This window comes from Anolis carolinensis, chromosome 2 (assembly GCF_035594765.1).
Source record: "Anolis carolinensis isolate JA03-04 chromosome 2, rAnoCar3.1.pri, whole genome shotgun sequence".
Lineage (NCBI taxonomy): Eukaryota > Metazoa > Chordata > Lepidosauria > Squamata > Dactyloidae > Anolis > Anolis carolinensis.
The window spans coordinates 212,390,322-212,414,515 of record NC_085842.1 but is presented as its reverse complement, the minus strand read 5'-3'; the positions used below and the strand labels follow the sequence as shown (position 1 = coordinate 212,414,515).

At 41.0% G+C, this 24,194-nt stretch overlaps 1 protein-coding gene across 2 annotated transcripts in view; it reads right to left on the bottom strand.

The window, feature by feature from the left end:
• Positions 1 to 24,194, bottom strand: part of syn1 (synapsin I) — a 186,236-nt gene that overhangs the window by 123,712 nt on the left and 38,330 nt on the right. For both annotated transcript variants that reach the window (XM_062971687.1, XM_062971688.1), the window contains exons 2-5: positions 18,064 to 18,121; positions 9,361 to 9,452; positions 5,694 to 5,850; positions 3,498 to 3,587 (exon numbers count right to left, since the gene is read on the bottom strand). In XM_062971687.1, the coding sequence (XP_062827757.1) occupies positions 3,498 to 3,587; positions 5,694 to 5,850; positions 9,361 to 9,452; positions 18,064 to 18,121 (397 nt within the window). The remainder of the gene's footprint in view (positions 1 to 3,497; positions 3,588 to 5,693; positions 5,851 to 9,360; positions 9,453 to 18,063; positions 18,122 to 24,194) is intronic.

Sequence of the window (24,194 nt, the reverse complement as noted above, 5' to 3'; positions counted from 1 at the left end):
GGACTGGATGTCCTTTGGGGAACCCTTCCAACTGGGATCCTATTATTATTATGCAGAGTCTGGACAGCTATCTGCAGGGAGGGCTTTGATGTGGCCGGGCTCACCTCCATGGTGATGAAAGCCACCAGGCTCCACCTGGGCCTCACCTGCAGCACGACTTCCTCCTCCTCTTCCTGCAGCGGCTCCGGCTCCAGTGCCGCCCCCGGGCCCTGCGCTCCCTTCCAGACAAAGCCCAGGCACAACTATGCACCCAACGAGGGCGACGCCATCTTGCCAGGAGCGGGGGTGGGGCCTGTCCATGATGCACTCCCTGGGCGGGGCTCCTCTCCCTCAATGAATAGCCTTGCAGAGGGCTCATCCGGGCCAAAATCGAACCAAAACTTCGCCCCGGGACAGTAATCTTACTTCAGTGTGAAGTAACAAAGTCTTGAATTGGCTTCTTATTTCTTCACAGAGAGGAGTGAAAACTCAAAAATTCGGGGGCCTCGATTTTATATTTTTACTGCTTTATTAAGCACGCTTGGATTTCTTTGATTTGTTCACTAAAATTGGGTAAATTCTGAGTTTAACCCTAGTTTCCTCTTCAAACTGCCACTTTTTAAAAATTTATCCATGACAAAATATAAACAACATATCTTAACACTGAATTATATGTATACGCACATTGTGACATGACCGACGCAACTGACTGAAGAACGATCGAGAAGGTATTGGAACAGATGATGGGACACATGCACACTAATTAGCTGCGTTGTGATCATGGCTGACAGGCTACTTCTCTGCTAATTGCCAGTAGTTTTTGCCATTTATTTGATGTGAACCGCTTTGAGTCCTCCCTGGGGTGAGAAAAGCGGTATATAAATGAAATAAATAAATTAATAAATAGTTGTTGAGCACTATCAGTCAAGTGTGTGTGGTGTGTTTTTAATTTCTAGTCATAGGAGGTACCATACAAATTTTGATGTTTCTAGAATAAAAATCTACAGACATTTTTTTTTACTACTGCTACACATAATTGTCTCACAGAAACCCTGATAACTCTTCACAGAACCCTGGGGTTCCGCAGAACCCAGTTTGAGAACCACTGCTCTGGAGTATTCAATCTGAACCTAAGGAAGGAGCAAACTAAATTCCAGGGAATGCTAAGCTAAATCTTGTCTTTAAAAATGACAATAATAGATTATTTTAGAGCCCTGTAATGCAAGAGGATAACAAACCTGAGGAAGAACCAGGTACTGATACACTGAATACCAAAACCAATGAAACAAGTCTAGACTACTAGGGCTTGTTTACACTGATGCAAACAGTTTTATGCAAATAAACCACTGGCAGTCTTCACGATGTTCCTCTGAACCAGATTTACACCAACCTAACCAGCCCAGTGTAGATAAGACCCAGAACAGCAATAAAGGGAACTTCAGTTCTGAAATATTAAGTACTACAGTTTAACTAGAATTCCAAAATACAAAATAGTCTAAAACCTGAAATTACCCACATGGGTGACTGGGATAGGGACATTGCACCTTTCTGATGGTTTGATATATATAACCTTCATGAACAGTATTATTAAAATATATTGTAATAAATTACTTCCAAGCCATGTATACAAGGTGTATAGGAAGCATAAATGAATTTTGTGTTTGACTTGACTTCCACCTGCAACATCTCTGGTCATGTGCTTATGTTTATTGGTTTTAAGAATTCTTGGATATGTATATAATGTTTTATTTGATTTATGTTTTAAACTGGTTGTATGTTTTTAGTATGTTTGGAAATCGCTCTGAGTCCCTTTAGAAAATAGGGCAGTATATAAATAAAGTTTTGTTATTATTATTATATTATATAAGGTAAAGGTTTTCCCCTGACGTTAAGTCCAGTCGTGACCGACTCTGGGGTTGGTGCTCATCTCCATTTCTAAGCCGAAGAGCCGGCATTGTCCGTAGACACCTCCAAGGTCATGTGGCCGGCATGACTGCATGGAGCGCCGTTACCTTCCCGCCGGAGTGGTATCTATTGATCTACTCACATTTGCATGTTTTCGAACTGCTAGGTTGGCAGGAGCTGGGGCTAACAGCGAGTGCTCATTCTGCTCCCGGGATTTGAACCTGTCACTTTTTGGTCCACAAGTTCAGCAGCTCAGTGCTCTAACGCACTGTGCCACCAGGGGCCCCATTATATTATATACATGCATGCAAATATAGATACTTCGAAAACAAAAAAAATAAAAAAATAAAAACACTTTCTGATTCCAAGCATTTCAGATAAGGGATGCATAACCTGTGTTAGTTTAAAAATGAATCCAGATTTTCACTATGCAGAGTGCATAAATCTTGATAGCTCCATTAATTAAAGCAATATTCCTAGGATTTTTTTAATTGTTTTTGCCATGACAAAAATGAGTTCATAATTCTTTGTCAGCAATACAGGGAAGCCCATCCTTAAACAGCTGGCTGGAAAAATTCTTTGCCTAAGGCTTTATTTAAAGATGCATGAGAAATTGGTCACATTAGCCAATGATTGCATACATCAAGTGCAGCTAGTGGCTGAGATAACCCTCTGTCCAGAAAAGAGTAAATCGTCAGTAAAGAAGATGGATGGATAAGAGATTGATGGATATTGGGAGCCCTTCCAAGATGCTGGTGGGCACTGGGGCATAAGACACTGACTTCTATAACTTATATGCTGCTCAGAAGACCCATACATTAGGCCTTAAAAGATAGCTGCCTAAAGTAGCTGCTTTTTAAAATTAATATTTTACATGGTTAAGGGAAACGTGTACATCCCTGTTTCAGGTCCAGAAATAACCTGAGATGCTTCCTAGCAGTACCACTGTCGGGACCATCATAAAGTTCTACAAATAGGGCAGGGTGCTGGGGCAAAAACAACCTTATCTGGAATCCTACCTGAGCACTGTGCACTTTGACTCAGAGGTGTGATTTACTTTTCCATCTTGGATAGCCCAAAAGGCTGCACTGAAGCCTATGGACTGGCTAGCTGAGTGTTAAGTAGCAAGCACTAGGCTTTGTAGTCCCACTTGGTTAGCAGAGCAGAATCTCCTGCCAGCTGCTCTCCAGATCCCAAATTCAGCCACAGCCCACATCCTTCTTTCCACTCCCACGTGTGGGGGGCACAAACCATGGGCTGAAAAAACTGAGTCCAAGTCTGAATTGTTCAAATATGTGGCCACTCAAAGCAATAGCCCCGTCATGCTACAGTCTTGGACAGGAAGATTGCCTGTGAAAATCCCATCTAAGAGAGGGAGGCGTGACCTATTTTGAAAGCTGCTGGGTTGCAACAAAAGATAGCGTGAAATATTTCCAATATCATCATTTGATCTGGAGTGTGTCATAGGCATGCACTAACAATTGTTGCTGCCTTTTAGGAATAATAACGAGACCTTATGACAGTGTTTAAGAGTATAGTAAGATTAAAACAGTGCAGAACAGGTAAGTAAAGAATGTATCCCCCCAATGTCACCATACTCCAGCCCAACATACCATCTCCTTGTGATTGGGATAGAAGGTTTGCTCAATGAGCGGGAATTCCTCTGGTCCAAGCTTGCGATGGAGACGAACCATCTGGGCAAACTGTTTGGAGAAACAGGGCAATAAAATCAGGAACAAAAAGAAGCTTTTGCACTCATTTCAAGTGGCTTCTTTTCTACCTCAAATATTTCCCCTTCTTCCTCTTGTATTTCTTTAGCTCACCGTACTGTCCACACTCCCAGGAGTTGTGTCTGAATACATAAAACCCCATCAAGGCTGGATCCACATTGTCATATAATGCAGTTTCAGGATGCAGATTAGCTGCATTGAACTGGATTATATGGCAGTGTAGACTTATATAACCCAATACAGTTAATTCACATTCTGAAACTAAATTTTATGGCGGAGTAAATCCAGCCTTGGTGGAGTTTAAGCATCAAAAGGTAACATGGAGTCTTTCCAATGACACCCCATGGCACTGAACAGACTGTATACCTACATGTTCTTTAACAGTAAGCTGTTAGGTGAGATCACAGGGAGGTTTGAAAGGAGGTGTGATAAATATGTTTTACAGATCCACTTCCACTTCTGTGTGCAATCTGAATCAACAAAAGCTTTGCAAATCTGGATTCAGGGCAGCAAATTGAAGACCTTTGAGTCAGTTGTTTTAATGACTAGGCTTTTATTGGAAGAGTGAGATGAAGTCTGGAGTCACTAGACATCAGAATGGACAGCTCTGCCAGACATCCAGACAGTTCACCAGCAGAGCAATTTGGTCATAGCACTCACATCCTGCTAACCTCCTAGATGGATTACCATAATTGGTTGGCCCTTGAAGAAAGCTCAGCAGCTTCAGCTACTATACAACGTGATTATCAAGATAACAACTCATAAAGCCAGGTAGAGTTGTTCAAGTTCTAATGTCTATGTTTCAAACCTCAAATGGTTTGTGATCCAAGTACCTGCAGGACCACCTCTATCAGTATCAGCCTGGACATAACAAGACTGCTGGGAGAGTGCTCTTTTTCAGTTATTTCAGGCATACAGCAAGCCATCCACTTTTGCAGACATTAGAAGCAGTTCCTCACAAAAGTGGGAAAATTGCAAAAAACAACAAAAAAACAAAACCCTGCTTTTTTTGAAAACCTGAGAGTGCATGTCTCTAGGAATCTGGAAGTCCAACAGCACAACCATATGGCCAACCTCTGCCAGATGATCACCATGGAATCATGCTGGAGGATCTAGGAATCTCTAGGTCATCCAAGGTGACTTTATGGTCTATTTCCAGTTGACCATAGAGATTGACCATGGAGTTACTCTGTAGGACTAAGATATTCCTAGCAAGAACATAATTAAATCTACAAAAGGTAAACTCCCAAGTACGAAGAGTCAACTGTATTATGATATGAGAAAGGAGAGACTCTTCTCCTGTGATGACACTTCAATCAGGAGTTGTCCCTCTAAATAGGAATTCAGCACCCAGATTTCTAGCACTGAAAAAGAGTGTTCAAAATCATACATTCCTAGTATTCTTATATTTATTGTGTTTACAGTTCTTTGGTAACCCTGCTACCCATTTTCCTTGGATACCTAAACTTTGTTCCTAAGTGCCCAACTGATGTTTCAAATAAGTGTGAATTTAGAAATTTGGGGATGAAGGGAAATTTAATTGAGGGGAGGAATTCTTATCTGGGTTTGATGCTCCCATTTTGCACCCTTCGCCACAGCTACAGCCCTTGGAGTGACTGATAGCAGTTAACCAATTGTTTAGAAATCAGAAACAACTTTTGTTTGCTCATGCAGTTGCATTAGTTCATATGGTGTGTCTGGAATTTGCGTTTGCTGCCTTTGCTTATGATGATGATGATGATGATGATGATGATGATGATGATATTTAACTCTTTTTGTGATATTTCATGGTATCATTGCATCTTGACCAATACCCATAAGCATTTTTAATAACATGTTCATCTTGGTAAAGATGAGAGCTGCATTTAAAATATTTCAATCGGTTGAAATATTGTCAAAATAAAAATCATAGAGGTGATGGATGGGATCTGAGTAAGCCAATTATCCCTTTAGTTTTCCATTTTTCTTACTTTCCTCCCACTGCCAAATATCACACATATCCCCACTCCCTGCCCCGACACAAAAAGTACAGTTACAGAGGTCTGGTTCATCTTACAACTATCCATTCTTGTCACTCACCACCCAGGGCTTGTCACAAAAGTTGTACACTGAGTGCAGGGAGTTGACGCTAGGCACCCCCGCATACTGCAGCCCAATCACGATGCCACGATGGTCTCCCCCACGCGCCATGCTGAAGGCATGCTGGCGGATCAGCACAAAGTCCGGCTTCAGGCTCCTAGGAGAAGCAGCGTGAGAATGAAAGGCAAGGAGAGTCACAATAATCAGCCTCCTTCACATTCACCCACAAAGTCTCTCCCCCGTAACCAGCAGCCAGAGTCTTGGTTTATACATCTGCAGTCTGTAATATTTTAGAGTGTGTCTTTCTAAAAGTGTATTTTTAAATCACTTTAATCTTGGCAATGGATTAATCCCATTGTAATGTTTGCCTTTTGTATGTTTTTAGCTGTATTGGTTTTTTAAAAATCGAAAGCCTTCTTGAGTCCTGATCTTGGGAGAAAGGCACTGTACAAATAAATATAATTTCATCACCATTCCTATTATGTATTAGATCCTAATGACAGAACTGGAATATCTTTTACTGCATATGCTCCCTTTCTCTTACCTCCCTCCTTTAGTTCCTGTAGAAAGAACAACAGATCTTCTGCAGGCTAAATCAATATGAATATTATGTAAGCTTTTTTTAAAAAAAAAACAGACAGAGGGAATTTCACATACCCCTGAGGTTGCATCATTTGCATTAGGAAGTCAAACCAGACTTTACAAGCATTTCACAGATCTTCAGGTATTGAAAAAAATGAAATAAATCCAGTTTACCCTGTGTATTTATGCATATGAGTATACATGTGCCTTCAAGTTGCCTGTTGACTTATGACAACCTCATAAGTTTTATAAGGTTTTCTTAGGCAAGGAATATTCAAAGGTATTTATCTGAAATAAACGTTACAGTAACTGGTAACATGATAATGACTGTGGAAGCTAAGCAGGGTCAGGCAGGTCAGTTTGTATTTGGATGGGAGACTACCAAGGAATAGCACATGCCGCAGGCTACATTTCTGGGCACTTCCAAACATGCCAAAAATTTGAGGGCATTTCCAGACAGCATTCACATTTTTAAAACCCACTTTGGTGCAAATTTGAGTCCCAATACCTCCACAAACCCAGGCTTTCCTGGGGGGGGGGGGGGCGTCTAGATGCCATCCCAGTGACTACCAGTATAGCCACCACAAAGTCCTCCAAAAAGAGCCTTATAATTAAGAAAAACGTACAGCTGCTCCATAAGCCCTCCTAGTGTATAGAAATGACACACCAGGAGATGGGGTGGCAGGGGGGTGTCAAGGAACAGTTTTGCTCTTGTCTCCTGATGCGTGATTTCATACCAGGAGGGCACGAGGAAAAAAGTTATGGTAGCCAAGTAAGTTTTCTTTTATTTTTAGGGGTAAATTTGGGGGGCATATAGCCACACACACACACCCAGGAAAACCCAGGTTTTCTGGGAAGAGTGGAGATGGGAATCCATGCCAAAGCGGGTTTTTAAAACCCATTTTGGTGTGGATTTTGGGCCTGCCTAGAAACACCCATACACAAAAAAACATGTGCATATTATCAAAGACCATACCATTTTCCAGTGTTCTGCAGAAAATAATGTATTCCACCAACATCACCACAATTCAGTGCCTTCATGCGTTATCAAGGGTGATCACTCCAAAAACTGGAGTAACAGCCCTAACACCAAAGACAACAATGAAAGGGATTCTTGGACCTGCAGACCTTTATCTGGATGAGGCTACCTACTGCCTTCCATCCCAGTAGAAAGTTGTCATTGCCTAATAATGGACACATGTAACCTCTGAACCTCTACCACTTTCTTCTGTGACAACAGAAGAATGACAACACATCACTTTTAACAGACAACACTGATATACTACCAGTGCACAAAAAGACTCATCCTAGTCTAGGCACTAGGCAAAAAATACTGTCATTTAATGGTTTTGACTGATTTAAATTAACGCTATTCAATTCTTTTGATGATTTTAATCACCTATTTTTTAGATTTAAGATTTTTGTTTCATGTCACATAGTGCCTTTGTCTACCTGATCTGATAAAGGATGGTATATTTTTTAAAAAAAATAAAAATGTCTATTTATTTATCTGGGTGCATAGCCCACCTCAAGCACCACACACAGCAAAACAGTTGGGTTAAAGACAACAACTCCTACTCACAGGCTTAGAAACTGATACCACTTGCACAACACACAAGTAAATGACTGGCTTTTTAAAATGTCAACTGAAAGGGACAGAGTGTGATTTTGAGTAGGAACTTGGTGAGGGAAAGAGACAGACTATAAACCTTTGCTCCTATCAACTCTTGCGCTGTGCTCTTCATACAGACCAGAAAGCAAGCACACACTGAAACAATAACTTTATGCTGGAGAAAAGTCTCCACTCAAAAGAATGGTATTCTCTTCGATATGAACAAAAGAGAAGCAAAAAAGGGGTAACCTTTACTCTCCATTGTGCTGACCCAGAGGGAGAAAGTGAGGGAGTATCAATACCGTAGAACTAATGCAGTTTGATACCACTTTAACTGTCATGATTCAATGCTAAGGAATCACATGAGTTGTAGTTTTACCTACTAATCCCAAAAATTCAAAGCCTCAGAACTAAGTTTGCAAGCTCTGTAGCTCACCACTGACATATGGAGAACATACCCACAAATATCATTAAATGACTACCATTTGTTCATTTGTTTACCCAGGAATTTCCTTGATTGTTAAATTTGTCTATTTCCCCTGGTTTTTAGTTTCAGAACTCGGTGTAATTCCATGCCTGCCAAAGAATTCATTCAGTGTTTATTTATTTATTACAATATTTATATCACCCAACAAGGGACTCAGGGCGGCTTACAATAAAACACACATATAAAACTGTACAATACACTATAAATCAGTTAAAAAATTAACTTACATAAGACATTCATAAAACGCATTATAAAATACAAATAGGCGTGTTCAAGTTTAAAAGACTATTGAGTTCCAGCGTACATCATAGTAATTAATGCTACTGATTCTTATTCGTGTTGAACACCAAACACATGGTTGCAATAAAATACAGCAGATAGTCCACTGCGGAGAAGCATTTCAGTGCTTTCATTGATAGGAGTCCAGCATCTCCTGACAACCAGTGATAAACCTGGGTTCCTGAACCAATTCTACCCAGATTATCATTGTGCTGCCAATCAAATTCTACCCAGACTATCCATGTTATGGCAATCAAACCCCTTATTACTGATGGAGCCTGAGTTGGTATGCATCCCTCTAGTTTGAGGGTGAAGAAAGACTCAATCTAGAGGGGTTGTACAGACATAAACAAAGACATTCAAAGTGTACAGGTGTGACTCATCTCTCTCTTGTATTAGCTATGTACAAGCAGGACAACAACAGAGAAAAATTCACTCCCTCATTCCATTCCCAGCCTTCATATATTTTCCCAGATTTAAACCGCAAGGCAAATGCAAAAAGTATCCAGCAAGGTCACTAATGTGAATAGACACTTCTCTACACTGGACAGCTATTAATGTTTGGCCGTGATTCTGTCAGGGTGAGACAGATCCAGCTCACTCAATATGGTGACTGCAACCAAACGTGTTAATGTTTCATCGTTGTTTTATTATTCCATTGATTCTTGATTTAAACAAAAAACACAGCAAATAAGGTTGCTACTCACCTCACTACCTTGACGCCATTGCGTATAACCTCCATGTCCACCGAAAAGTTGCCATTGGCATGAGCTACCAGGTTGAGGTCAGAAAATTCTGCCTGAAAGACAACAACAAAACAAAGACATGAGGAGGTGAGCATTCAGACATCACACACAGCTGCCGGTTGCCATTTGGCTTGTCCTCTTGACACTAAACATGAACATTAAGTTCCTGAGGAAGTATGTGCCATGTCAAGCAGAAATGTTCTTGTTTGAAAGCACAACTTGTGGCTCCCATAACCGAGGACAGTGAAATCCACTCTGAAAGGTGTAGTTTGGCAAAGTCTTTAGCCTTCTCTTCCTAAAAATGCTGGTGCCTCACGAAACTACAAATCACAGTATTCTGTAGTATTGACCCATGGGAATTAAAGTGGTGCCAAACTACATCAATTCCACAGTGTAGATGCACCCCTGGAAAAGGGGGGGGGGAGACTAAGTCACTCAATAGGAAAATCAGCTGCAGAGGTCAACCTTCTTGAAAGATCATTTTTTCTGCTACATACAGATGTTGCAGACAACATTTGATATATAGTAATGTCCACCCTATGTTTGCATATATCTCAAATCATTCTAACAAGCCATAAATCTGAACAGATCTTGCTAATGATCCTACGACTACACTCAGTCCTCTGCATTTATTTATTTGCGGCAGAATTGAAAACTACAGAGCATGGTACACAATCGTGATCCTGTTCCTACGTGTTTTTTTATAAATAAAATATTGTTTCTGAGCCTTGCTTGCTCATTTCATGATCCAGTAAGCCAGACGTAGCCCATATCAATCATATATGATGACACTTCACAAGGCTGGATAAATCTAGTTTTGTCTCCAGCCTAGAAATAGAAAAAGCAGGAGGAGCTTATCATCACACCACAAATATACAGCTAGTGAGTGACGTCTGTCTTGGAAGAACCAGTGCTGGATTTAGAATCATAAAATCATAGAATAGTAGAGTTGGAAGAGACCGCATGGGCCATCCAGTCCAACCCTCTGCCAAGAAGCAGGAAATCGCATTCAAAGCACCCCCAACAGATGGCCATCCAGCCTCTGATTGAAAACCTCCAAAGAAGGAGCCTCCACCACAGTCCGGGGGAGAGAGTTCCACTGCCAAACAGCCCTCACAGTGAAGAAGTTCTTCCTGATGTTCCGGTGGAATCTCCTTTCCTGTAGTTTACATGCAAGTTAAGGAAGCTACAGTTTACAAAGGCCTTTAGTTCATAAGGAGTCCCTAAAATTCAGACTGAAACAGAAATCTGAATTCTGGCATAATGATACACAATGCTTCTAGTAAGATTAAGAGCCCCTTTGAACCAGCCATAGTTGCCTTTCTCAGCCTTTTTTTTTTTTTGCTGTGGAAGAACCCTTAGGCCCTCCTATTTTGTGAGGATTAGGAGTGCAGTGAAAATGGGAAAATCCCCTACCTTTTTTTACCTAAAATCTCTCTAGAAACGTCTTGGTCCCCCAAGGTAATTGCACGGTCAATATAAAGTGCAACATGACCATAGAATCATGATAGAAGACCCAGATTCCTAAAGAAAACTTTTTGCAAGGAATCTTTATGTCTTCCAGGGCAACCTATGATAAACGTCAAGTGCAATTTGACCATAGAATCACCCTAGAGAACCTTGAGGAATCAAAACCATGAATAATCAAATAAGTAATTGCAAAAACCCCACAAATTTGGAGGTGTTATTGTCATTGTTTTTGACAATTCTTTTGTGCAATTCCTAGCAACCGCTGGTGAAACACTAGTGTTTCAGTGAACTCTGGTTAAGAAATCTTGGGAAGTCTCAACAATGCTTAATCCAACTGTGGTCAGGTTTCAGACTTTGGAGTAAAGAAGATTGACAGAGTAGGTCAGCAGAGTGGAATCATAGAAAAATAGAATAATAGGAGAGACTATGTGGGCCATCTAGTCCAACTCCCTGTCATACAGGAAAAGCACAATCAAAGCACCCCCAACAGATGGCCATCCAGCCTCTGCTTAAAAGCTTTCAAGGGAGGAGCTTCAACCACACTCCGAGACAGGGAGTCCCACTGTTGAACAGCTCTTGCAGTCAGGAAGTTCTTCGTAATGTTCAGGTGGAATATCCTTTCCTGTATTTGAACCCATTGCTCCAAGTCCTAGTTTCAAGGGCTCCCTGCTCCCTCTTCCTTATGACATTCTTTCTCATATTTATACATGGCTACCAGGTCTCCTCTCAACCTTCTCTTCTGCAGGCTAAACATGCCCAGTTCCTGAAAATGCTCCTCCTAGGACATGGTCTCCAGATCTTGATAATCATTTTAGTTGCCCTCCTCTGGACACCTTCCAACTTGTCAATATCTCTTTTCAATATTGTGGTGCCCCGAATTAGACACAGTATTCCAGGTGAGGTCTAACCAAAGCTTAATAGAGAGGCACCTTGATCTAGACATTGTCCTTTTGATTCAGCCCAAAATCTCATTGACTTTTCTAGCTGCTGCATCACACTGTTGGCTCATCTTCAACTTGTTGTCCACAAAGACTCCAAGATCTTTTTCACATGGACTGTTGTCAAGCCAGGCATCACCCATCCTATATCTTTGCATTTCATTTTATCTGCTTAAGTGTAGAATCTTACATTTGTCCTTGTTGAAATTCATTTAGTTAGTTATGGCCCAGCTCTAATCTGTTAAGGTCATTAAATATTATTTATAATGAAGCTACCTGCTGATTCAAGGAAATATTTAAGGAGGTGGGTTGTTCAACCCACCCACTCAATTTACCTGGATAGAACCAGATAGTCTTGTTCAAACATGGGAGACAAGCAAAACAGGGAGATTACCAAATCATTCCTAGGCGGAAAATATAAACAGAAGCCAAACCTAGACGTGGTGGCATTCCTGAAACAGCTTCTCCCAGTGATATTTCTCTTTCCTGGTCATAGAGTTCTTCAAAGCTTATACCTTTCACCTATCCCAATTTAGAAAAGATTGTGCCAAGAAATCCTCTGTCATCCCATTTTTTCATAGAACCGTAGAGTTGGAAGAGACCACATGAGCCATCGGGGATCAGATCGAATTAGTGTTATAGAATGGACGCTTTCATCTCCTTATTGCCCAATTTGCTCCTACTGAATTTTGGGAAATGTAGTTTTGGGTGCCTTTGGAATTCTCACCTAGAGAGATCCTTGGCTTCCCTAAACTATATTTCCCAGAATTCTATAGGAGCAAGCTGGATGACAGGGAGACAAAAGCCGTTGCTCTATAATGCTAATGCGATCTCGTCCAACCTCCAGTCATGCAAGAAAATCAAAGTACTTAAAATGTATAGCCAATATTCAGCCTCTGTTTAAAAGTCTCCAAAGAAGGAGGCTCCACCACACGCCAAGGCCGTGGGTTCCACTGTTGAATAGCTCTCAAAGTCAGGAAGGTCTTCCTAGTATTAGGTAGAATCTTTTTTCCTGTAGTTTGAATTAATTGCTCCATGTCCTAGTGTCCAGGGCAGCAGAAAACAAGCTTGCCTCCTCCTCAATGTGAAATCTTTTTGAATATTTAAAATGCCTACCATGTTTCAGCTGCTTTTTAAAAGCTGCAGTTTCTCTCTCCCCTTTATCTTATTTCCCTTGCAACAAACTGAGTTCAGAGTGCACCATGAACATAGCAACAAGGAAAGAAAGGGGCAAAATTTTGCTCTTCTCAGAAGGATCAGGCCAGAGCAAACTGTTGCAGCTCCTAGCCTGGGTATTCCACTTCACTAATACATTTTTTGATCTTGATCACACTACAATATTGCTTCACTACACATGCCCCAGCTTTCATCTATGAAAAGTTGGAGGACATTGATGCTTTCATAAGCAAAGAAATCAGCAATAGTGGTGAAGCAGCTTCCCTGGAACAGGTTTTTTCATATGTTAGTCCAAATGCCAAGGTGCACAAAAAAAAATTTCCAAGCTCTTCCCGAAAGTGAAGTTGTCGGCCACAAGTGATCATCTTTGGCAGCATGTCTTCTGAGCCATGTTTTCAATTCACGTGGGGTGACAATGAGGGCTATTCACTACAGGAAGTGAACTGGCTCCCAAAACGCAGACATTCTCAGCAAGACACGATCATATCGAGATCCAATCAACCTCCAAAGCCTGAAGATTAATTGTTTATCATGTGTCATAAAGAAAAACACAAAATTCCTCATAATTATTCTGGACATGATTACCATTTGGTTTTGTTACACAAGTTTTTCTATGTCTATTCCTAACCAACTATTGTACCTATTTGTTTTCTCAATGCTTTGTAATGTATATGTACTGTATGTATTTTTATGAAAAACAATAATTTTAAAAACATAACAGCTAAATGGGTGTGGAAAAGCTTCTCAGGGCTCTTTCAGATAGCCCAAAAATCTACACCTAAGAGAGTTTTTAAATCCCACTTTGGTGCGAATTGCCAATTTCACACAAAAACTTGGGCTTTCTTAGGGGTGGGCTACATGCCATCCCATTACAATAGGGGTCCAAAAGGTTCACGATGGCACCCCTGGGTAATACCAGGACTACTAGGAAATGAATCCCCACAAATCCAATACCCTATTAGATCCGGGCCTTTCGTAATAATTTAGATTATTCTGAATTAATTCATTTTTACTGGAGGCATCATTTGGATGCCCCTGGTAAAAACTCAGACAGGTCCCGCTTTTTGGGCCTTTCTGGATGCGCCCTCAGATGGGGGGCAAGCATGCAGGCAGTTGAACAAAACCATTTCCTTTGCTTTTAGTTTCCCTTCTGCTTTACCGAAATTGCTGCCTCCATTTTCCCCAGTTAGCCAGAATCCGTCTCCCTAGTTACATAAGGAATTGCATTGTTCCTTAACCACAAAAACCACATCTTGAGTTTACCCGTGGCTAAGCCCTCAGTGAAAGGGAAGGAAAAAGGAACAAGTGTCAGCAACTTACGCCATTATCATGGGGTCGGCCTGAGTCCAGGGTTTCCTTTCTCTCTCAAGAAAAAACCCTTCATCCTATTGTAGACAGAATTTGCATTTGCAGAGTTATGAAGCAGAGTTTCCTCCAGCACAAATGTTGGCTGTCTGTATGTAAAAGCTGACCAGTCAAAGCCAACTTTCCAACAATAGTCCCTGTTTTGTTGGGTTTATTTGCTCTGTAAGGGCCCTTCCACACAGTCATATAACACAGAATATCAAGGCAGATAATCAACAATACTGTATATGCTTTGAACTGTGTTATCTAAGGGCACTTCCAGACAGGGCTTAAACACACTTTGAAGCGGGTTTAAGTCCCCAAGCACTACCCAAAACAACTGGGCTTTCCGAGTTGTCGTCCCCATGCCAGAGCAGTAAATTTCTCGCTGGCATGGGACTACTGAACACCCCCCCTCCCAAAAGACCTTAAAATAAAAAGAAACTTACTGGGTGCCTAAGGTCTCTCCTGTAGGCCTCCTGGTATGTGCCAGGAGGTTGGGGGGGGGGGGGGGAGCAATTTGCCTCATGGCACCTGGATCATGAAGCCTAAAAAATCATACTGCGCTGTGGTGACAGACTCCTATGACTGCAGAAGCAGTCCAGATGTTTGTCCCTACAAGGCCCATACCCCATTAGACCCAGGCCTTTCAGGAAGGCCCAAGTCTAATGGGGTATCTATTTAATTTGGGACAAACCAAAGTTTAACTGCTTTGTCCCAAATTACCATATATACTTGAAGATAAGCCGAGTTTTTCAGCCCTTATTTATGAGCTGTAAAAGCCTCCCACGGCTTATAATCGGGACAAGGTCAAGGCTGGCAACGGAGCCTGTAGGCTATTGCTTGCAATATGTGATCTATTTATCTCTTCTCCTCCCTTATCAGTGTGTTTACTTTTCCAAAGTCTCCCTCGCTCTTAATCAAGGGAATGTTTTGAAAAGAGAAAGACACCTTTGCAAGTCAGGAAGAAGAAAAATATATCTTCATTAATCTTATGAAAGCATTTTCCCCTGAAATATTTGTTAAACTCTCCGATAGGCATTAACCCTTTGCAAGCTTTTGCAATCTCTATGTACCTTTATATATGTATCTATCTATATACATTAATTTTATATATGAATTTTCCCCTCATATGTTTGCAGGTTTTTGCAAATCCTTTATACATATAGATCCATGTACCTGTGTATCTGTAGCCATACATATACATTATTTTTATATATGAATTTACCCTCATATGTTTGCAAGTCTCTGCAAATATCTATATAAAGAGAGATGTCTGGATAGAAATTAATATATTCTTACCTACCTATTTATAGGGCTTGCAAATATTACAGGGGGAAATGAACACACAAATATATATATAGACATGTCTAGATAGATATGAATAGATAGATAGATAGATAGTTAGATAGATAGATAGATAGATAGATAGATATGGCTTGCAAATATTGTAGGGGAAATGCACACACATACACATAGAGACAGAGGGGGGATTTGCAAATGTTCCAGGGGTAAATGCATATGTTAAATTTGTATACATAATTATAGATTTATATCTAGCTCTGCATTGTTTATTTAGGCTTTGAATGTTTGCCTGTTACTATGTTGGAAGCCGGGCTGATTCCTCATGGGGAGATAGGATGGGATCCAAATGAAGTTTTTATTATTATTATTATTATTATTATTATTATTATTATTATTATTAGATTATTATTGATACTATATTGTTTTTGTTGCCCCTACTTTTCCACTTATAGAGCTAGTTTATTGTTTTTCTTTGAAATACGGTAAATATTCAAAACATTTAACCTACTGATGCCTCGATTAATGAAATTTTATTGGTATCTATTTTTATTTTGAAATTTACCCGTAGCTACTACATTTCCCACCCTCGAGTCAATAAGTTACCCCAATTTTCTGTGGTAAAATTAGGTGCCTCGTCTTATATTCGGGTCGGCTTATACTCAAGTATATACAGTAATCTTCTTTTACCTGAGGCATCGTTTGGACACCTCAGACAAAAGTATGACAGGGCCTGCATTCTGGAAGGGCCCTGAGTCCATACCGCCATATAATCCAGTTCAATGTGGATTTCATATAGCTGTGTAGAAGGGGCCTTAGTAAAGTTTTCTGTTAATCAAACAACCAAAATACAGGCAACTCTCCACAGTTATGGATTTTACTTTGGCAGATCTCATTATTAATGGATTCAATTAATAAGTTCATTCTAAGGCCCCCATCTATACTGCGATATAGTGCAATTTCAGAATGCAGTTTAACTGCATTGAACTGGATTATATGAGTCTACACTGCCATGTAATCCAGTTCAATGCAGTTAAACTGCAGTCTGAAACTTCACTATACGACAGTGTAGATGGGGCCTACGGTAAGAATCTCTAGGTCCTCCAGGATGATTCTATGGTCAACTTCTGTCCTAGTGTTAACCTTGAAGGTCTAGGGATTCCTAGAGAACATTTCCCAAGGCATTTGTAGGTTCTCCATAGAATGTATGATAATTCTATCATAAACATAATCACAGAGTTCTGCTGGAGGATTTAGAGATTCCTAGTGATGTTCCCACTGGTAAAAGAAAAGGTAGCCTCTCAAAATTCATGCTGGGTACTTATGTGAAGCCTGGCTAATCACTCAATAATGCTGGCCAGTCACAAGGCAATGGGGTGTGAGGCTGGATCCATGCTGCATACAATCCAGTTCCTGAATCCAGATTAACTTCTTTGAACTAGATTATAAGAGTCTACACTGCCATATAATCCAGTTCAATGCAGATAATCTGGATTCAGAAACTGGATTATATGGCTGTGTAGCTGAGGCCTGAGAGGAACCCTTCAGTGATGTCCTCAGGTTTTCCAGTCCCTGCTAAATTTATCTTAAATCTTAATGGTGAGGAATGTTGGATACGTATTATTCGTTTATTATCCCCCCCCCCCCCCCCGCCAGCAACAACAGATTGTCCCGAACTACTCCCATTGTAATACAATATGTTTTGGAGTCCCTTGGTCTTGAATGTAAAGCATAGGACCATTAGCTTAACTTTATCAAAATGTCTGTCTTAGTAGAGATGAAATCTGCTGACCCAGTGCTTCCTAAGCTAGCTAATGTGGGAGAGAAGCCATTTTTCTCTATTGTGACACATAGTTACTATGTTTGTGCCCATTGATTACCATTGATTACAATTGTTTCTTTTCTCCTGGAAACTCACCAAAGACCAGCAGCTGGTAGGTTACTCATGGTCCAGAACATTTAATATTACCATTACCATAGCTTTGTTGCTATGGAAAAACAACACATATTTAAACTCTCTTCAGAGGTGTAGACATTGGGACCATCATCATAAGCAGCAGCTGTTCAAAACTGACCCCTCCATATGGCTCAGCTCCACATACAGATCAAAATACGTTGTACATCCTCTGCACAGTTTTAAGAGAGTTAAATCACTAGAGAAGTTCAGGTTTAAACTCATAGGGTTCTTCATAATGTCCATGGCTGCATCTGCACTGTAGAATTATGTCAACTGTGATGGCCTAAAGATATGGAGTCATGAGAGCTATAGTTTTACAAGGTCTTCAGTCCCCTCTTCCAAAGGGCACTGGTGCCTCATCAAACTACAAACCCCTATGATCCTATAGCATTAAGCTATGCAGTTCAAGTGTTCAAACTGCATTAAGTCCATAGTGTGGTGTCCTACCTAGTACCTACCACTTGGACACAAACTTACCTGTTCTACTTTGATGTCCATCTCCCCATGAAGCTTCTTGCCCTTGAAATATTTTGCCCTGGGAAGAGAAAAATAAAAAATGAATTGTAATCTCTGGGGTTATGATTCTGAACTCTGTGCTACAGTTCACTAGCATGTGACACAAAATCTGTGCATTGGTCTCTTTGATTTTCTATCCTAAGCAATGTCTTATCCAAACCTCGGTAATCCTAGTTGCTCTAAAATGTAGTGACATTTTAAACAGTATCTGACTGTCCTCCAGATTGTTCACAAGGAAGCATGTATAAAACAGCCTCCAAATCAGGGCGCTTCCAGACATAAGTGAAACCCGCTTCGGAGTGGGTTTAATTCCCCACACCCTATGTCCCCATGCCATACAACCCACCCACCACCCCCACCACTCCGCCCCCCACAAAGCCTTAAAAATGAAGTAAAAATTACCGGGTCACTATTAGGCCTCCCTGCAGGCTTCCTGGAACATACCAATGATGCACTAGGAGGTGGAAGGGCAGGAGCTACCCGCATGGGGCCCAAAGAACTGAGATGGGCTGTGCAGACAGACTCCTGGGACTGAGGAAGTAGTCCCAGGAGTCTGTCCCCATAGGGCCCATATCCCATTAGACCTGGGCCTTTCAGGAAGGCCTGAATCTAATGGGGTGCCTAATTAATTCTCAAATTACTTTGCTTTTACCTGAGGCATCATTTGGATGCCTCAGGTAAAAATATGACAGAATCCGGAATATGGATCCTGTCTGGAAGGGCCCTCTTTTTCTTCCAAAGTCAGAAAGGTCTACTAGAAAATAAAAAATGCCTGCTGTAATAAATATGCAGGTGTTTGTGCAGGAGTTACTCATTTGTTTTCAAGGAACCAGGCATTTTTTCTCTCTAGGTAGTAGCATTTCAGTCATGCAAACATTACATGATTATATCCTGGAAAATGCATCTCTTACCCCGTCTTTTTCCCTGATTGTTGGATAAAATGTGGTTGTACAACTTATCTTGAACACCAATTTACTTATGATGAGTAAGCCAATTTAATGCCTGTAGCAGAAAATCCATGTTCCCCTTCCATTAACATAAATGTGGTGAAGATTATTTTTCCCTTTTATGTCAAGAAGTAACCAAAGAATAAGGCTGAATTCAGAGATTGGAGGGGGGGGGGGTTCTGAGGGTTCTTAACCTTTACTTTTTTTCATCACTGCTTGTCCTTTCCACTACTTCCCCCACCCCCTTTACACCACTGCTTTTTCTTCCTTCCCAGATCAGTGAGAGAGATCTGAATAGGCACTTGCAAAACAGATTATGAGATCAGGTTGAACACTCCTGTATTAATATGATATGCAGGAAATTACCTTGAGAAATTTGATCACACAAGCCACCCAAAAAGGATGCACAAGGAATATACAACAGGGCTTGTGCAGAAGTCTGTCACAATAGTCCTGCCACTATCATAGGTTTGTTTGGTGAGAAAAGGAAAGAAAGCCTTCTCAGTGTCTGATTCCACTCTCTGGAAATCTTTTCCATGGGAACCCGCCTGGGTCCTTCCCTGCTCTCCTTTCATTAATTAAGTACTTTTTGTTCAAGCAGGCTTTTAACCAGACATTTCTTCTTCTGACGAGTGTGCTTTATTATTTTTCTGAACTTATTTTTTTGAACTTAGGTATGCTTTTGAACAAGTCAGCCCTTGCAAATTTGATTAATATGGCCTCTCCAAAAATCTCTAGGTCCTCCAATGCGACTGTATCGTTAACTTCTGTTAGATATTAACCATAGATTCATACTGGAGTACTTCAAGATTCCTAGAGAGGTGTTCTCTCACAAAATAAAATAGTTTTGTTATTCATAATTTTTCCACTTTTGCAAGGATCCTGCACCTCTAACCATAGCAAAATTAGAGGGCTGGATATATATAGTTAGGTTATAATGTGTCAGTTTTTAATTTTGCTCTGAATGTTATTATCAGTTTTTTTAATTGTCAGCTCTTTTGACATGCTTGCTAACTTTCAACATAACAAAAATATCCGTCATTCCCTAAACAGACATGCTGCTCACTTTATGATCAAGAAACAAAGTAAGCCAATAAGGTTTCACCAGCTAATTCCCAGTGTGAATTTCTTGACAAAATCTTTTCCTCCACCCCATCCATCCCTAGGTTTTTTTCTTAATTTGGATTATGGCTTCAACACCATTGGTTCTCCTCCTCCTCACAGTACACAAAAATAACATAGGGAAAACATTATGTCATCAAACATTGTCAGATGTATTATGTTTTGTATGTGATTTTAAAGTTGCTTTAACTTGTCTTTTTAAAATAGAAGCCCCGTTCAATGGTATTCCAACCTTTGTATCAAAAGTTTTTAGTTGTACAGTATAGTAGTTCTTTTAATAGCTGTATGCAGCCTTGGATCCTGTGCAGAAAGAAAGGCAGGATATAAATCAAATGAAAGAGAATGAGAAGAAAGAGGAAGAAAGAGGGAAAGAAAGCAGGGAAGCAGACTGCTCTTACTGGACTAAAAATAAATTCTGTTTCATCTATTACTCCCTTTTCCAGCTGTAGAGAGAAAAATTACATTAGAAATCCAAAGGCAAAGCATAAAAGCAACTATATATCAGGATTGGACCAAAAATTAGACAAGGTGATACAGCCCTCTCAGGCAGCAGATTTGGGATTTAATAAAAGAGCAGCAAATTGCTAACTGTTTGCTTTGTACTCTACTTTTTAGTACCAGAGGTCAGAAGAGGAGTCTGTCTTTGTGTGTCAAATAGCGTGGCTGGATTTTTGATAGTATGTATCTTGGGGAGATGGGAAGCTCCACTCCCAAATGATCAGGCAAACCAGAAGCATCTAGACTCTTTACGGTTGAGTCAACTTCGGAAATACCAACCAGAAGTATACTAAATGATCATTATTTTGCTAATGCTTTCATTATACTCAGATTGTTATGGTTTCACCTCGGTTGATTATGATGACTACTTTAATACTGTATGTTTTGTCTTATTTTGTCAAAATTAGATCTGGCTGCCCAGGTTGACCCTTAGTAATAGCTTGTGAATCCTCTTCGCTTGAGGTTGCAAAATGTTGCGGGGTGGCCTTATTCCCCTTCATGATTGTTTCTTACATCTGGTATTTGCAGGGTACACTTATTTTGTACACAAAAGATGCATTGGATTATCAAGTACATAATTCTGAATTTGTTTAATTCCTTTTTCAGCCTAAGTCGTGGGCTATTGCTATATTTTGAGGTCACGCTAGTGAATTCCACCATAATTATTTATTCCTTTTAACTCTCCTGGATGTCAACAGCTGTAGAAATCGGGAAATAATCAGCCACAGCCATGGCAGATGGTGAGGGACCAAGCTCCGGAATCAGAGAATCTGGCCTAAATAACTCCTTCTTTTAAAAACTCTAACCCTGGCAAGCGCAGTGCCTCAAGCGAGCCCATTTGTATTCCATTCACACAACATCCTTCCCAGCAAATGCCTCCTTTGACGTATCATGGCGCCCTCTGGCGACACACTCTTGACATTTAGATTCACTGCAAAACAGGCAAGCCAGGTAAACTGAAGCGGGCTGCAGGCAGTTTGGGATTTTGTTTCCTGCTCTGAGGGAGTCTAGACACAGTAGCTAAAAATAATGAGCTGTTCCCTCCATTTATCATTCTCTCTGCAACCAAATGCCCAGAAGGGACAGTCACAAAACAGCAATTGCGGCAGAGAGAGAGAGAGAGGGAGAGAGAGGGAGAGAAATACATCACATGCTGCAAAGGTAGATAGCCTAGAAGATAACTTAGGTCCAGGTAGTTTAAGGGGAAACAAGATGAAACTGGCAAGCATTGCTGGAAAAAAAGCTTGAGATGTGTCTTTCCAATATATTTCAGCAATGAGCTATGAGGCCAACAGCTATTGAGCACAATGATACCCCAACCTCAATTCATCATACCCTCTATCCATTCAATTTTGCAGGGACAGTTCTGATTAATTCCCTGCCATTTAGGTTTTTGGCTGTTTTTAAAATGTCCTAGTTTCTCTCTCCTCTTCCCACTTTCCCCCTTCATCTTCCATTGCTGCAGACTGAGTTCAGAATGAAAAAAATAGCCTCTCTCAGAAGCAGGAAGAGAAGAGATGAGGATGGGGTCTTACCTTTTCCCATAACTTCAGGCAAAAGCAAATTGCTGCAGCCTCTCCTGCTTGGAGTCTCTTTATCAAGAGAAAGGTGTGATGAAATAGAGAAAACTACATAAATGTGTGTGTTCTCCCAATGAAGAAGCAGTCAGGATAGATCTACACTGCCATATAATGCAGTTTCAGAATCAAATTACTGTAACTACATTGAACTGGCTTATATGGCAGCGTTGACTCATATAACCCAGTTCAATGCAGTTAATTTGCACTCTGAAACTGCACCATATGACAATGTAGATCCAGCTTTAGGGCGCTTCCAGACTTAATTTGAAAGCATTCCGAAGTGGGTTAATAAACCCACTTCAGAGTGGGTTTAAGTCCGCACACCTACCCCTCCCAACCCAGGCTTTCACGGAGGGCTGTCCCCATTCCAGTGCAGTAACTACCATGCTGGAAGGGGTAATCCCAAACCACCATCCACAAAAGCCTTCAAGAAATGAAAACCTTACCACACCACCATTAGGCCTCTCTGGAACTTTCTGGACCATACCAATGACATGCCAGGGGAGAGGATCCACTCCTGAGCCCCCCCCCCCCCGCTCCTCCTGGTGCATCCGAGCATGGTAAGGTTTTCTTTTCTTTTAAGGTTTTTGGGAGGGTTGGGAAGGGGTGGGCTCCATCTCATATCTTTGGGCTCCAGGAGCCTAAAAGGTGAGAGACAGGTGCGGGGACTGGCCCCATGGTAATTCCAGGACTACCCAGTAGTCTGTTTCCATAGGGCCCATAGCCCATTAGAATCAAGTCTTTCAGGGAAGTCCTTATCTAATGAGATATCTAATTAATTCAGGATAAAACAGGGTTTTCCTGCTTTGTCTCAAATTAATTCGCTTTTACTGGAAGCGTCATTTCAATGCCTTTAGTAAAAGTGTGAGACCTTGTACATTTTGGGCCATCTGGATGGGCCCTCAGTCACTACTACTCTACATGCATGTATCCATCTTTCTTAGGGCCCTTCCTCACATGACTAAAACTCATGCTGAAACAGGTAAAAAATAGTTCTAGTCCCCACCTACCAACCCAAACCCCGGGCTTTCCTGGGGGTGGTGGCTACATGTCATCCCGAACGAAATCAGGATGGCATGAAGCCACCCTGAAGTCCCCGATTTACCCACTAAAACTTAATTTTAAAAAATCCCTGGCTGCCATGAAGCCTATATTCACATCTTCCTGGTGTGAGAAAATGACACCTGAGGAGATGGGAGGGGTGAGGAAGAAAATCCCCCCTCAATCCCCCCCCCCCATTCCCCATCTCCTTACACGTCATTTTCTTGTGCCAGAAGGATTCAAGAAGAAGCTTCATGGTGGCCAGGGACCTTTTAATGTAAGTTTTAGGGGGAAATCAGAGGCTGGGTGGAGGGGGTGGGCACTTTCCCACACCTTTGCATTCCAGGAGCCCAAAAGGTGCAGGGTGGCTGTGGAAACCTTGGTTTATTTCAAATTAATTCACCTTTATCCGAGGCATTGTCTGGACGCCTCCGGTAAAAACCGAGACAGGTCCCGCGTTTTGGGACTGTCTGGATGGGCCTCACACTGGCAATATTTGAGGCTTTCAACCTGCAGCAAAGTACACATTGCTCTCAAACATATAAATTACCTGTTCTCTAGGCAAAGTCATTCATGAGGAGGCCACTTATGGCAAAGAGATTATAGAAGGAAGACTGTTGAGCACTCATGCATCACCCCATTAGGTTTCTATTGGCTTTTCCACCACAATTCACATACAAACACCATGTTCCTTTTACTGGCATCTGTTTTAATGGTGCATTTACCTCAAAGAAACGTCTCTGTCCTCATTGCAACAAGGGAAATGATAAATATTCACTTTCAGTTCAAGACTACTGTCCCTCAATTACTTATAACAGTGTTAGAGAGCTTTCATCTATCTAATTCCTGGAAGCCTCAGCCAACACGACCAATGTCTAACAATTGCTGGCATTTTAGATCTGGG